The 14,134-nt window shown below is 41.2% G+C and overlaps 1 protein-coding gene across 1 annotated transcript in view; it reads left to right on the top strand.

Moving 5' to 3' along the window:
* The window catches only part of ROR1 (receptor tyrosine kinase-like orphan receptor 1), a 174,073-nt gene that overhangs the window by 142,088 nt on the left and 17,851 nt on the right, over positions 1-14,134 (top strand). The window contains exon 10 of the mRNA XM_014549239.1: positions 11,151-11,362. Coding sequence (XP_014404725.1) covers positions 11,151-11,362 — 212 coding nt within the window. The remainder of the gene's footprint in view (positions 1-11,150; positions 11,363-14,134) is intronic.

Here is a 14,134-nt window from a genome sequence, read left to right as displayed (position 1 = left end):
GGGGGGCAGATTTGAAATGAGTCCTTTTCCACTTCCCTCCCGAATGGGATGGAGTCTCATGAGATGTTCCTGTATTCATTAGTTAAGTCAAAGTTAAGGAGGTTTCAAAATCTCCATGGGATTTCTCATTTTCCCACTGATAACTTTTGTTTTTGTTTCAACTCAGTAAGGCTAAAAGAGGTATAGGCCTAATTAAATGCAGAATGTGAGCATTGTGGTACTTTCTAGAATAAAAGCACTAGAGAACAGTCAGCCACAGAATGTTTTACCCATGAACTTTCACTCTAAGACGGAACATAAAATTAAGCACAACCAAATATGGCTGCTGTGGATTCTGGGAATTGGCTTGGCTAGGACTGTGTGCATGTGCCCAGGCATTGCTTGGAGAAAGTGAAAGAACAGAAGATAGTTTGGGCAAGACCTGACCTCTCAGCCTTCCAGTCGTTTCTTTCCTGCCCCAGGCATCTAACAATTGAATAGTTAATTATGTATTCAGTCAGTCACTCATTGAAACCAGTATGTGTTGAGCTCCTACTGTGTGTCCGACTTTGTGAACATGCTAGATCAGACCGTACGCTCATGTAGCTTACAATCTAGTAGAAGCGGCAGATGAAAGAAATATGAATCACATTAAGCACTGTCGTATGGTTCCCAGCATTTACGTGTGCTGCTGTTATGTACTTTGCATTTTAATGATGGCTGCTGGTTGTTGGAAGTTCTTTCTACCAGCATCTGGCCTTTGAATTAATTAGTGCTCAATAAAACATGTTGAATTAATTGACCCTCCTACTGACCACAGAATAAAGGAATCATCTCCATTTTACTGATGGAGAAGCTGAGGCAATGTTGCTTCTACTAAAGCCAAGATTCAGTCCAGGTCCACAGGACTCCAGGTCTAGTCCTCTGTCCACCATGCCACAAGTACTGAAATCTCGATTATGTAGAGGAATAAACATTCCTTTATCATCTTCCTCTTTTCTTTGATCATTATGCATTTTCTAGGTCTTTGAGACATTATCCATTGATACTCTGTGCAGCTCTTCAGGTGCAGGAATGGAACCCCCTCCACAAAGACATCTACTCTGAACGACCCCAGGTGCTCCACGTAGTCTCAGCCACCGCCTCACCCCCACCCCCATCAGCTTCACCCCGGCCTCGCGTGCTTGCCCTGTTCCCGTTAAGTCCCAGCTCTCCTCCCTTCCCGGCAGCCCAGGTCCCCAGTCCTCAGAGTTGGCCATCTTCCCTGAGATCCTGCCTGCAAACCTTCATTCACTACACTTTCACCTCTAGTCACTGTGGCCACCTTCCAAGCCAAATACCGTGGGTTGGGTGGAAAGTAAGTCGAAAAAGAAACATTTGCCTATGTTCCTTCCAACTGGCACCTAGGCACGCCTCCCAGGTTCACAGTTTCACTGTCACCCTTATCATTGCTTTTCTACGCAGCTCTGGGGACGAAGCTGTGGAAAATGTCTATTTCCCCAAGAGCTCCTTTTGCAGGAACCTGGCGATTTTATTTTGGCTGTATTCTACCACGTGACTTATGTTCCTTCTCTCTCTCCCACTAATTGAAATTCCTTGTTTTGTTCTCGAACTGTGTGGGGAGACAGAGTCTCTATTAGATTGGTGTTCTGATTTTCAACCTTGGTCCTTTATTTTACTCTAGATCCAGTCCCGAGACCATATTTGCCGGCCAGCGTGCCTGATTCACCTCTAAGTAAAGCTTTCTTCCTCCACCAAACAACCAGAATTTCCAAGCAGCAGTATGGTGTTTACTCCTAAACCAGCTCCACTGAAGTGTGCCCATTGATAAGAAAAGTAGTGAACCATTTGGCTCCGTTTGGAGTTTTCATACCTGGCCTGTTGCTCTTGTGTTTCCTTTTAAGTCCTTGCCTTGCAGCCATTTGCCAAAGGGCATGTTGCCCAGTTCTGTGCCTGAATAGCCCTGACTTGTCCCATAACCTTACAAGTACCCGCCCTGGGTTCTGCTTTGTCACAAACCATTTTCTACAGCGCGGTGGTTTACAGTCCGGGGCAAGGCAGATGTTTTCCAGATTGCGAACACTGCAGTTTTTAACTCGCTCTGTCAGCAGCCTTCTCCCATATTTCATAGAAGACCTGTTGTAAGGCAATTTGTCTTTCAGCCATTTCTTCAAACCAAAATTGAACATTACAGTGAACTGGATGGTGGGGAGGGGAAAAGGAGGAAGGCATAGAGCACTGCTTTGTATAGTCTGAAGCTTTCCGGAAGAGTTATTTTTATACTGCAGAGATTTTCAAGATGTACTTTGGTCTCTGGTCTTTATACATTTTCAACAAAGTAAAGAACAATAGTTACCCAAACCTTGTAACTAAGTCATGTTCCCTAAACATGTTTAACCATAAAATAATTTTAACCATAAAATAACCATAAAAGTGTTTTTCACTGTCCCCGATATACATTGAGTCTTGACCCAGTGTGTCAGCCACTCAAGCAGCGAGGTTTTAGAAGGTCTCAGCTCTTTGGGTCAACCACCAGGGCAGTAGGAAGTGCTCCCTGTCATCTTGACCCTTCTTAACCATTTGGGGACAGAAATCTTTTTTTTCTTTTTTCTTTTTTTTTAATATCACGAGACAATCAGTTAAGCAAACTTTTATTGAAGCTTAAAATTGCGGTGCAGAAATGCATTTCAACCAAGCCAAGTCCCACATCAGCATGAAGAAATGATGGCACCAAAATTTTCCCTCCTCTATCATAACATACTAGGATTAATTTACAGTTTTCATTTTTCTAGGTTTTGTTTCACACAAATTTGTGCAGTTTTTCAACATTAGATAGAAATCTGTTAGAAAAAAAATAGACCTCAAGCCAACACATGTTATGAAATCTATTAAGACACCGTTCAAGGACAAAATCCACCTTGACCATTGGGTCCTCAAAACAGCACTGAAACATTAGGGACTGTGTGCTAATTACAGAATCAAACTGATCCATTGATTGAAAGCTTCTTCAATGAATCTTTGAATCAAAAACGTGCTTGAAATAAACGTCAAAAGTTTTCCAACCTTTAAAAAAAAAAGTGTTCCAACCCTTTGGTTTCAAACCAAGTAGATTTTATGTTTAGAAACACTGAAAAGAAAGTGTTTTGTTTATAAATATAGAGGGAACAAAAACATCAATGCATCAAGCCAGAAAGAACTAAAAAAAAAATTTAGGACAAGAATACAAAATTTAGTCAACTTTGCTGTTTTCTGGGCTGCTTAAATCTCACAGTATTTGCAAATATACTCTAAGAGCTAAAAATGCCAACTCTTGAAAGCCTGTATTTCTAGTCACTTCCCTTTGACCATTTTGGAATTTTGTATGTTGCGTTTTATGGTGACAGAATTCTGATACAACACCACAAGGATTGTTGTTATTGGCTTTGTATCAGTCCAGTTTCTGGCAGGAAGCTAAAGGCACAAATGGAGAATTTTATAAAGAGACTATTTATAATGGTGGCAGAATTAGGGAAAGCCAATAACGAACGTGCAGAACCCAGGCAAGCAGGAGTGGGAGGCATTACCATCCTAAGCCTGGGAAGTCAAAGGGACCATCAGTTGCCTTACTCCATAGTTAAAGCTAAAGAGAGAGGGCTGTCCAATACATGCGGGGACCTAAGATAGAGGGCTGAAGGTAACCCTCTACAACCCAGCAAGGAGGGAGTCCTGGGAATAAACACATCGACTGTACTCTCTTCTTGCCCTGGGCAGTTCTTTTTATACTGCCAATGCCTCCCATTGGCTGACCCTAACCGGAAGCCAGAGGACAAGTGGGTCCATTAATACTGTTACACCCACTGAGGTCAACCACAGCATAGAGCTGGGCAGACAAGGACTGAAACTGGTCTGGTAGGCTGAGGACACTCAGGAAAAATATTCATCGCCAGCTTTCAATCAGTTGCTTCATAAGAGAGTCGAAGTTTTACAGGGGCCTAAATAAGGTGCTGTCAGCTCAGTTTATAAAATCAGAGTATCTTGGGAGAAACCATAGAAAACATCCAGCCTCCGTTTGAACATTGCCAGAGACCTCCACAGACAGCAACATCTCTCCACCTCAGAGTGGTTGTGGGATAGCTCCCACTGCTCAAAACTGGCCTTTGTAAGCTAGAAACCAAAATTTGTATGTGAAATCTCCTGATTAAAAAAAAAATGTTACTCACTATTTTAAGAACAACAACTATTAAGGAACAAGTCAATGTACTGGATCTAGCTTGTAACCTTTGTTGTCATTCTTTATCCAATTTGAAGACATCTACACATCCTTCATTTGATTTTTTTTTTAATCTAAGAGCATGTAGTTCCTCCAATCTTTTCTTACCCATCCTCCTCCTTCTCTGGATGTTTCTTGCTTCTTCAAAGACCTTCTTAAAAATATAACTCTTAGAGTAGAAGACATGCGTTGGTGTATTTTTACCAGAACAGGTAGAAGAGGACCATGATGTTCTTGATCATGACTTAGTATTGCCAGTGAAGGGTATTTTGTTGCTATAAGTGCCATATATGAGAAATTTTTCAAGCAGTTTCATCATGATGTTGCTGGGTCTGACTGAGCCTTCAAGTCTTCACTAAAACATATTGGGGATTTTGTTGCTATTGTTGTTGTTTTGCTTTGGTTTGGTTATATCAAAAAGTATTTAGTAGATTTGCTTAATCATGGACTTCTCTAGAAAAGGTCTTTAATCTAACTGAAAGTTACATTTACTTGCAAAATTTCAACTGTTTGTTTTAGGTCACTCTTTTAGCCTGTTGGTCCTCTAAAAACTTTTTTTTTCTATAGTCAGTTAGGTATCTTTCCTAGATTCAGGCCATTTTCAAGTTTGAGACATGTCATCATCAAGTACTTGATGATAATGTTAGACAGGTTTCTTTAAGCATAGCCCACTGCAATTTGATGTGATTTGCTGATTAAAACTATTAGAGTGCAGGCATGTGATGAATTACTAACCCATCTCATATTGTCTAGCCTTCATTTTTTGTCCATAAGGATAAACACTCGATCAAATGTTTTGCTAACATTTAAATGTGGTTGGTCTACCATTCTAAAATAATACTATTACAAGTGAAAAAAGATTTAATTTTATAAAAACTATTGAATTTTGGCCCTTAAATATTAGCTCACTTTAAAAAGTGGGAAAAGGACTTATATAGGCATTTCTTCAAAGAAGATAAACAAATGTCAATGAGCATGAGACGTTCAATACCACCAGTCATTAAAGAAATGCAAATCAAAACCACAATGAGATATCACCTCACATCCATTTGAATGGCATATATATATGAATAGCCAGTGTTAGTGAAGATGTAGAGAAATTAGAACTATTTTGTACTGTTGGTGGGAAGGCAACATGTGGTAGCCACTATAGAAAACAATATGGGTATTCCTCAAAAAATTAAAAATAGAACTACCATTCATCCAGCAATATTTCTTCTGGGTATGTATTCAAAAGAACTGAAAGTGGAATCTCAAAGAGATATTTGAGAATGAACCCTGTTATTGTGCATTATTCGCAATAGTTCAGAGGTGGAAGCAAGCCAAATGTCATCAGTAAATGAATAAAGAAAATATGGTGTAGCCCTGGCTGGTGTTGCTCAGTAGGTTGGGTGTTGTCCCATGCACCAAAAGGTTGCCAGTTCAATTCCCAGTCAAGACACATGCCCAGATTGCAGCTCAGTCTGGTAGGGAGCGTGCAGAGGCTGCTGATTGATGTTTTGCTCTCATGTAGATGTTTCTTCCTCTCTCTCTCTCTCTCTCTCTCTCTCCCTCTCCCTTCCTCTTTCTCTAAAAATCAATTTTTTTAATCTTTAAAAATAAAAGAAAACATGGTATATTATTCAACCTTATAAGAGAAGGAAATACTGTCACATGCAACAACATGGATAAATCTTGAGGACATCATGCTGAGTAAAAAAAAGCCAATCATAAACAAATACCATGTGATTTCATTTATATAAAACTAGAGGCCCAGTGCACGAATTCATGCATGGGTGGGGTCAGGCCAGTCCACCCTGATTGGGGTCGATGGGGGCCTGGCCGGCCGGGGGGAGGGGACGCAGGAGGTTGGCTGGACACCCCATCCCCCATCGAGGTGGAGGGGGCCAATCGGGGCCACAGTGCATGTCAAAGCAACCAGTCATTCCAGTTCTGGTGTTCCGGTAGCTTGGCTTTTATATATATAAATATCTAAAGTAGTCAAATTTATAAAAACAGAAAGTAGAATAATGGTTGCCAGGGCCTGGGGGAAAGGGGAAATGAGGAGTTGTTCAAAGAGTATAGAAATTCTGTTTTCAGGATGAAAAAGTTCTGGAGACCTGTTGTACAACAATGTGAATATACTTAACACCACTGTTTGCTTCAAAATAGTTAAGACGATAAGTTTTGTTATGTGCTTTTACCATGATTTAAAGTTTTTAAATTAAAAAGAAAAGATTAGCCCAACTCTTCCTTTTTATAGAGGAGAAAACTGAGGCCCTGGGAATTTTAGAAACTTCTAGTGAACTCGTGTGGACTCCAGTTACTGAGATTTTTCTCCAGTGTTCACAAGTGCATTATTGTCCTCCTAGTTATTGTGATTAAAACATTTTCTGCAGAGAAAAAATTTAATTACTGTATATGGCCTATCAGAGTCCTATTTTAAGAATTCATTTGAGAATGCATAAGGCAATAGACCACCTACTTAATATTTCCATCATTAAATCGAGAGTATGAATGGCTGGGCCCAGCATGCCCACTGAAGGCCCAAATACCATGGTTTTCCATTTGGCTTCCAGGCACCTGCTTAAATATCAATAATGCAGGCCCTATTGATAACAACCAACGTATTTTATAGTTTCCAACTAATAAATGGTAGCAATTCCTATTCGTTTTTTATGGTTTTAAATTTTTTTCAAAACAAGATCATAATTTAACTTATTTAATTTCCTTTGAATTCTGAGTTTCTGTAAAATTTCTTCCTATCTTTGCCATGCTGCAAATCTGAGCACTTTGTTGTTTTAACTCAAAAATAATATCCCAGATGAGGTTTCATTTTATAGAAGTACCTCTTGAATGAGAAATCATGTGTACCTTGTTTTAGCCCAGGATAAGAAAGGAGTATTTTCTCTATTTTATTTAATTACTAATCAAAGTATTGAATATCATTGTAAAAATAAAACAGGAATGTCAGATGTAAACTGTGATACCAAATTGATTTTTAAAAGGAAATTAATCATGTGATCCAGACTAAATTGTTGGTTCCAAAAATCCCAAGGATTAACTTGATGTAACTAATATGTGCATTTTACTTTTAGGCAGTTACTCCAAAGTATTAAAAATCTTCACCATTCTAATTTTCTTTGCAATGCACTGGAGGTGTCCATTACCCTTTAAAGGGCACAGTAAGAATAATGTCCATTGTTCTAATGTGATTCTTTTTCATGTATGGTCTCTGCTGGATACTAGCCCTCACTGAGAGGGAGCCTTGGACTCTTAAGGAGATGATAAAAAACAATTTCATACAGTATGTTAACTTTTATTAGTAATATAATTTATAAAGCATGGAAGTATTGAAGGCAGACAGGCTTGCATTCCAACCCAGACTTGACCTCTTTCTAGCTTTGTCAAATTATCTGTTCTTTCTTGGCCTCAATTTCTCTATGTGTAAAATCAAGATAACATTGGGTTAAAATGACGAATAAAAATGCTAGGACATTTAAAAGAGGTTGGGCAAATGTTCGTGTTCTATTTTTCTATGAGTAACATTAGTTCTTCTGAGGAATGTTTTTCTATACATTTTTCCTGAGCCAGACCCTGACTCCCCTCCTGGCCCAATGCAGAGAGCTGTGTGGGAAAGTGAGCCTGTTGTATGGTAGACTTACAATAGGCCTGAAGCTGCTTTCTGTCACTTCCAACTCAACCACGTATTGTTCTGCTTGATTATTTCACTTGGCAAGACGACATTGTGCTCGCTTGCATATCCTCCATGAACCTGAAGGAGCCAAGTTTGACTGTGTTCAAAGAATTTAGCTTCTTGAAGTTTGTTCTGTGGCAGACCTACAGGGGGATTTGTCCCAGACCTCGCATTTACAGTCAAAGGCGCTCTGAGAATAATCTGATACGGAATGTACAGAATAGACTCCTTTGTTTGCCAGACAGGTGAGAGCCCTGCTTTCCCTTGTTGTGAAAACTCCGGGCCAGAAAAAAATGACTAGCATTACGTTAGGACTAAATGAGCTTCATTTCTTTTGTAATCGTTACCCTCATAATGATTTCACTGAAAATCCAAGAATAACAAGAGGGATTTCTCCCTTTGTGGTACTGACAAATATGAAAGTGTTTTTATAATGTTAATAATCATAGCATCCCACAACTGCATGGCAGTTTTCAATTTTCTGAGGTTCTTTCGTGAACGTTATCTCTCACGTGAACCAAATAAGACTGAACAAATGAGGAGATGGAGGTCAGAGAGGTTGTTTCTTGCTTAAGGTTATTTAAAATTCCCAGCCCAAAGCTTTCATTCCTGCATCATTTCCTACTCTAAGCATAAGGGGTAAATGTTGAGGGATTGACTTGTAACAGGTATAGAATAGACACTTTCACTGTTACTCCATTTATTGTTTATATCAATTCTATGAAATAGGTATTAACATTGCCGTTTTACAGATGGGTTTGCTCAGAGAGGCTAATGCCTTACGGAGGTTACGTAGATAACGAATGCCTTACGGAGGTTACGTAGATAACGGTTTATATCAATTCTATGAAATAGGTATTAACATTGCCATTTTACAGATGGGTTTGCTCAGAGAGGCTAAGTGCCTTACGGAGGTTACGTAGATAACAACAAAGGCAGTGTGTAGAGTTTCTGACTCTAAAACATACATGTCCTTCATTCTGCTACACTGTTTCTAAAGAGGATAGATGGATAGCTGGATTGATGATCGAGATCTATCTATCTATCTGTCTGTCTATCTATCTGGTGGGCCCTGTGGTAGACACTCTTCCATGTGATTTTTTTCTATCTACCCACCCACCCACATGCAGACACACTTGTTACAAAAGAGACCAGTTCTTAATGGCTAGAATGATTAGAATGGCCTCCCAGAGATGCCTGGGTTATGTTTACCTGCCACAGTGTATTCAGTGGGGAGTTCTAAAGTAGCACGTCTGGCAAAGCTTCACTGTCATTCCCCACATTTCAGGCCTCGCTCGTCCTTCCTGCTTCCGCGAAGCAGGAGAAACCCTCCCATGAGAAAGCAGGTGCACAACAGCAGCCATTCTCAAACTATTGGCCGTGTGGTGTGGTGGCTAGAGCAGGAGCTGTGAAGCAAGACCACAGGGGAGAAGTCCCAGCTTTTGAATTACTAATTGCATGTCCTTGGCAAGTTACTTAACCACTCTGCCCTTCAGCTTCCTCACCTGTAAGAATGGAGTTAAGGATGGCACCTGCCTCCTGGGATTGGTTATGAGGATAAAATGAATGAGTTAATGAAAAGTGCTTAGAACAGTACCTGGCCCCTGTTCATAATAGTAAAAGATTCTCAATAAATATTAAGACTTAGTTTTAAACAGATTTTACCCCTCCCCAAGCCCTCTGAGGGTTAACCCGTAGAGCAGTCCCATCACCCAGATTTGGGTAGTCCTTAACTTCTTGTCTTGAGTCTGTTTATGTGGAGAGAAATCAATGTGATTAGTGCTCTATCTCACTGAACCACAGGTTCCCAAAGAAGGTACGTGCAAGTATATTCCCATTTATATGTACAAGGGAAGCTCACTGTTTACAGGGACTTTGGGGGACTCTTCACCACTGTATTCATACTTCCCTTCTAGCATTTCCAACAATGTATTGTATTTATCTTTTCTCTGTTTTCCTTACTAGCCCATGAGTTCCTTGAGGGCAAAGGACATGTCCAAGTTAATTTTGTACTCCCAGACCCTAGAAGAGTGCTTGTCAGTAGTCGCTTTGGTTTATTGACTTACTGAACAAGTGGGAGAATGAGTGGATGGATGCATGGTTAATTCTTTTGTTAAGTAAATAGTCATCTCTGAATTTTGTGTCAATCTTTATTGCCACACTTTGGATTTTCTTAAAGCAAGATAGTTGATGAGGTTATTGGTGATCAGGGCATGTATTATGCAACCCCCATAAAAGCTGTCCCATAATTCTTGTTTGCTTTATCAGTCAAATAATTAGTTAATGATAATATATGCCCAAAGTACTTAGTTGTTGTGTTGTTGTTGTTTTTTTAAAGTACTTAGTTTTAAAGGCCAGGCTCAAACCAATAAAAAGAAATGTATGCCTAAGGTCCTTCTCTCTGTATTACGTTCTTTCCCAAGCAACAGTAGGTACAGTGGGTGTATAAGATTTCAAAAATACACTTCAAAGTGTTACCACTCATAATTATTGAGTTCATATGAAACCATTTAGGAAGAATTCTTGGGTTTCAAAAAAGTATCAAGTTCTACAATGGTGCCGCACGGGAGGAAATGATAGACACTATCCAAAATACATACTTGGTGCATGCGGACAAGAAAAGCCCAGAGGGGTGAGTGATTTATTCAGGGTCACACAGCTCATCAGAGACCGAGCTGGCCCTGCCTTCGGGTCCCCATATTCTCAGGCCATTGGGTTCGTGGACACTGGGCCAGAATTCTTTAGTGATGTTGACTCTGGAAGATGCAGGACTGGCCCTGTGTGTCCAAACAAGCCCAGACAATGGCATGATTTCTGGAACATTAGGTCGCGGTGTTTGATCTGGGCTGGCGGCCAATGGAAGAAGAGCCCTGTGGTCCACATTAATGCTCATGGATGTATACAGTCCATTCACCTGGCGTTTAACTTTTAAGGTGTGAGAGAAAAGCAGGTCTGATGCTAGGGAGAGGCAGCCTCAGAGGGGGACCCACACACATGTGAAGCCTTTATAATTTCCCTCTGCAATTTTTAAACGTTTGAACTTTAAACTTTTAAACTTCAATAAATTATGTTGAAGGTTTGATGGAAACAAATTGTAATAAGCAACGGTTCTTTTTTTTCCTCACAGTGGACTTGTGTGTATAAAAGAATAGGAGGTCCTTTTAAACGAGGCAATGTAATAGTATACATGGTATTGGAACTTGTATAACTTTTGTTCTTCTTTGAAATTTTTATTTCTGCACCCAGATTCGAAGGATTCCAAGGAGAAGAATAAGATGGAAATCCTGTACATTCTGGTGCCGAGCGTGGCGATTCCCCTGGCCATCGCCTTGCTCTTCTTCTTCATTTGTGTCTGCCGCAACAACCAGAAGTCCTCGTCGCCACCCGTGCAGAGGCAACCCAAGCACGTCCGAGGTCAGAACGTGGAGATGTCGATGCTGAACGCGTATAAGCCCAAGGTAAAGTGAGCAGAGCGCAGCAGCATTTATGATGTCAGTTTCGGGTTAAAGCAAATTTATAACCCTCCCCAGTTTAGAAGTCAAATGCCGCAGACTCAGGTTCACAAGTGCTGGGGTTCGTTTGCAGGCAGCCGTGCATCTCTGACTGCGTCCGAGGCAGCTTGCACATTCTTTCCTCAGTGTGTCCACTTCAGTGCTGGGCCACACCGCTGCCTCCCCACACAGTTTGGTTGCGAAGGAATCCTTAGGAGGCCATCTCTCCCAGCCCCTCAGGACTCAGCTGTTTTAAAAATCTCCAAGAAGGAAATTCCATACTCTTCCAATCAAACTGAAAGAGGGATGAAGAAAGGTAGAGAGGTGGAGAGAGTGGGGAGGGCTGGGGGCGGGGGGCGGGGAGAGAAAGAGAGAGAGCCAACATTATTCACTGTCAACCCTTTTTATTGCACAACAATGTACACGTACCTATCACCACTACACTGTACACTTAAAAATATCAAAATTTGCCCTGGCTGGTTTTGCTCAGTGGATAGAGTGTTGACCCATGAACTGAAGGGACATGGGTTCAATTCCAGTCAAGGGCATGTACCTCACTTGCAGGCTCTATACCCGGCCCCAGGTCATCGATGGGAGGCAACCAATTGTTGTTCTCTCTCTGTGTCTTTCCCCTTCCTTTCCACTCCCTCTAAAAATCAATGGAAAAATATCCTCACGTGAGGATTAACAAAACAAACAAAAAAATTTTTTTAATAGCAAATTTTATGTGTCACAACAACAAAAGATATCCTTTTTACGCCTCACCTAAGTCCCTTTCTCTTTGGTTTATGTGTATTTTAAGAGAAACGTTATCTTTCCTAAAATCTTTCAATGTTGTTTAATGGTAGCTCGCCTTAGCCTCTGTCTGTGCTAAAGCAGCCCACTTCCTTTTAGCTGTTCCTCCACATCTTTCAACACTTGGGTTGCTCGAGGTCCTGGCACGGAACCCAGGGCCACTGGCCCTTGCCTTCAAGGAGCACATGCTCCATGTCTTGGAGCTGAAACACAGCAGAGGCTTTCTCTCCGGAAAGCCAGCCCCTCAATCCCAGGCCTCGGCAAAGAGATTTCATTTACATAATCTAAGATTCTGCATCCAAAAGCCTGTCTTTTCTTCTTAGTGCAACTCCAAAGGAACACTCATTCATTTGTTTGACAAATATTTATCTTCTCTGTGGGTTGGAGGTCATATTATTTTTTGACCCTCATAAACAGAAGCTACGTCACTTTTAACAAAGTTTTAGGAAAAAATGTCCTCACACTTCACACTCACTTAGCTAATCCTTTTATACAATAAGTAGAGTAGCATAATTGTGACTGACACAAGGCCCTCATTTGATTTTATTTTGCTTTGCAATTGGATTTTTTAACTTAAAAGGTCTTAGCATGTTTGTATTGTAAAGTCATATGTGTTGGTAAGGTTTTGAGGTTTCTTTAATGCTAACAATTCATTTTAAGTATTATTTCCCAAACAAAACCACTGTTCTCTTAAGTGTGAATTTTTACCATAGGGAGGGGAAAAACAAACAAACCACAGACCCGGGAAACCAGAGTTCACTAAGTGACTTGGGGGACAGGTGTGGTGGAGGTTCATCTCCTTTGACATCCTACCTGCTTGCTAGCCGACTTACGTACATCATCTATAATAATAAAAGTCTAATATGCAAATAAACTGAACGGTGGTTCCAGACATCCTTCTGGATGTGGATGAAGCCGGGGCTGCAGCCACAGGATCAAGGCAGCTGCCGTGGCTGCGAGGGAGGGATCAAGGCAGCCACCGTGGCTGTGAAGGCCTACCATTGCACGAATTTCATGCATCGGGCCTCTAGTACATGTTATGAAACCTTCCACTTAATCTTTGCAAAGGTAGTAGAAGAAAATGCAGGGGTTAATATTGTTATACATTCATGAAGTATCACCTAGTTGACCTCTTGTATATACCATGACTCTAAACTTCTAGCGCAATAGTCTTAGTTCTATGGGAATCTTTCCCTGTCATTTCTGTTATTAAATGTTAAGGAGCCTTAGAGACACCAGAACTCTGAGTGGGAGAGAGACCCAGTCTGGTTACAGCATTCACTGTGCAGCCACCACCCTGGAGAGGTGGGCTCCTCGTTGCCATGGCAGGAGCCGGGGGAAAGTCATTTCCATGTGGGAGGATTATCCATTTTGTCGGTCAGCCGCCATCTGCAACTCAATTTCATTTTTAGTGAATGTTTCTTTTGCAACACGTGATCTCCAGCAGGCACAATGTTTTGGCTTTATGCAGTCTTTCACGTAAAGATCTCAGAGAGCTTTGTGGCATAGAGAAAGTTACTATTTGTTGATTGACAGAATTGTCCAGAACTATATCAGGAGCTTTTACCCTTGTTATCTCACATCTATTATAGAAGACTAGAGGTCCAATGCATGAAAATTTGTGCAAGAGTACCTCTTCCTTCCCCTGGCTGCTGGCACTGGCTTCCCTCCAGCACCCGGGACCCAGGCTGTTGGCACCAGCTTCCCTCTGGCACCCAGGACCTGGGCTTCCCTCCTCTGGCCACTGGCAGGCACCCGGGACCCAGGCTGGCTTCCCTCTGGCCCCAGCTTCATCAGGAAGGATGTCTGGAATGACATCCAGAAGATGTCTGGTCTAATTAGCATATTACCCTTTTATTATTATAGACTAGAGACCCGGTGCATGAAATATGTGCACTGGGCAGGGGGGGGGGGGTTCCCTCAGCCGGGCCTGCCCCCCCTCCC

The sequence above is a fragment of the Myotis brandtii genome, unplaced genomic scaffold (assembly GCF_000412655.1).
Source record: "Myotis brandtii unplaced genomic scaffold, ASM41265v1 scaffold540, whole genome shotgun sequence".
Classification (NCBI taxonomy): domain Eukaryota; kingdom Metazoa; phylum Chordata; class Mammalia; order Chiroptera; family Vespertilionidae; genus Myotis; species Myotis brandtii.
Note: the sequence above shows the minus strand (reverse complement) of the source record. Positions and strands in the feature narration are given on the sequence as shown.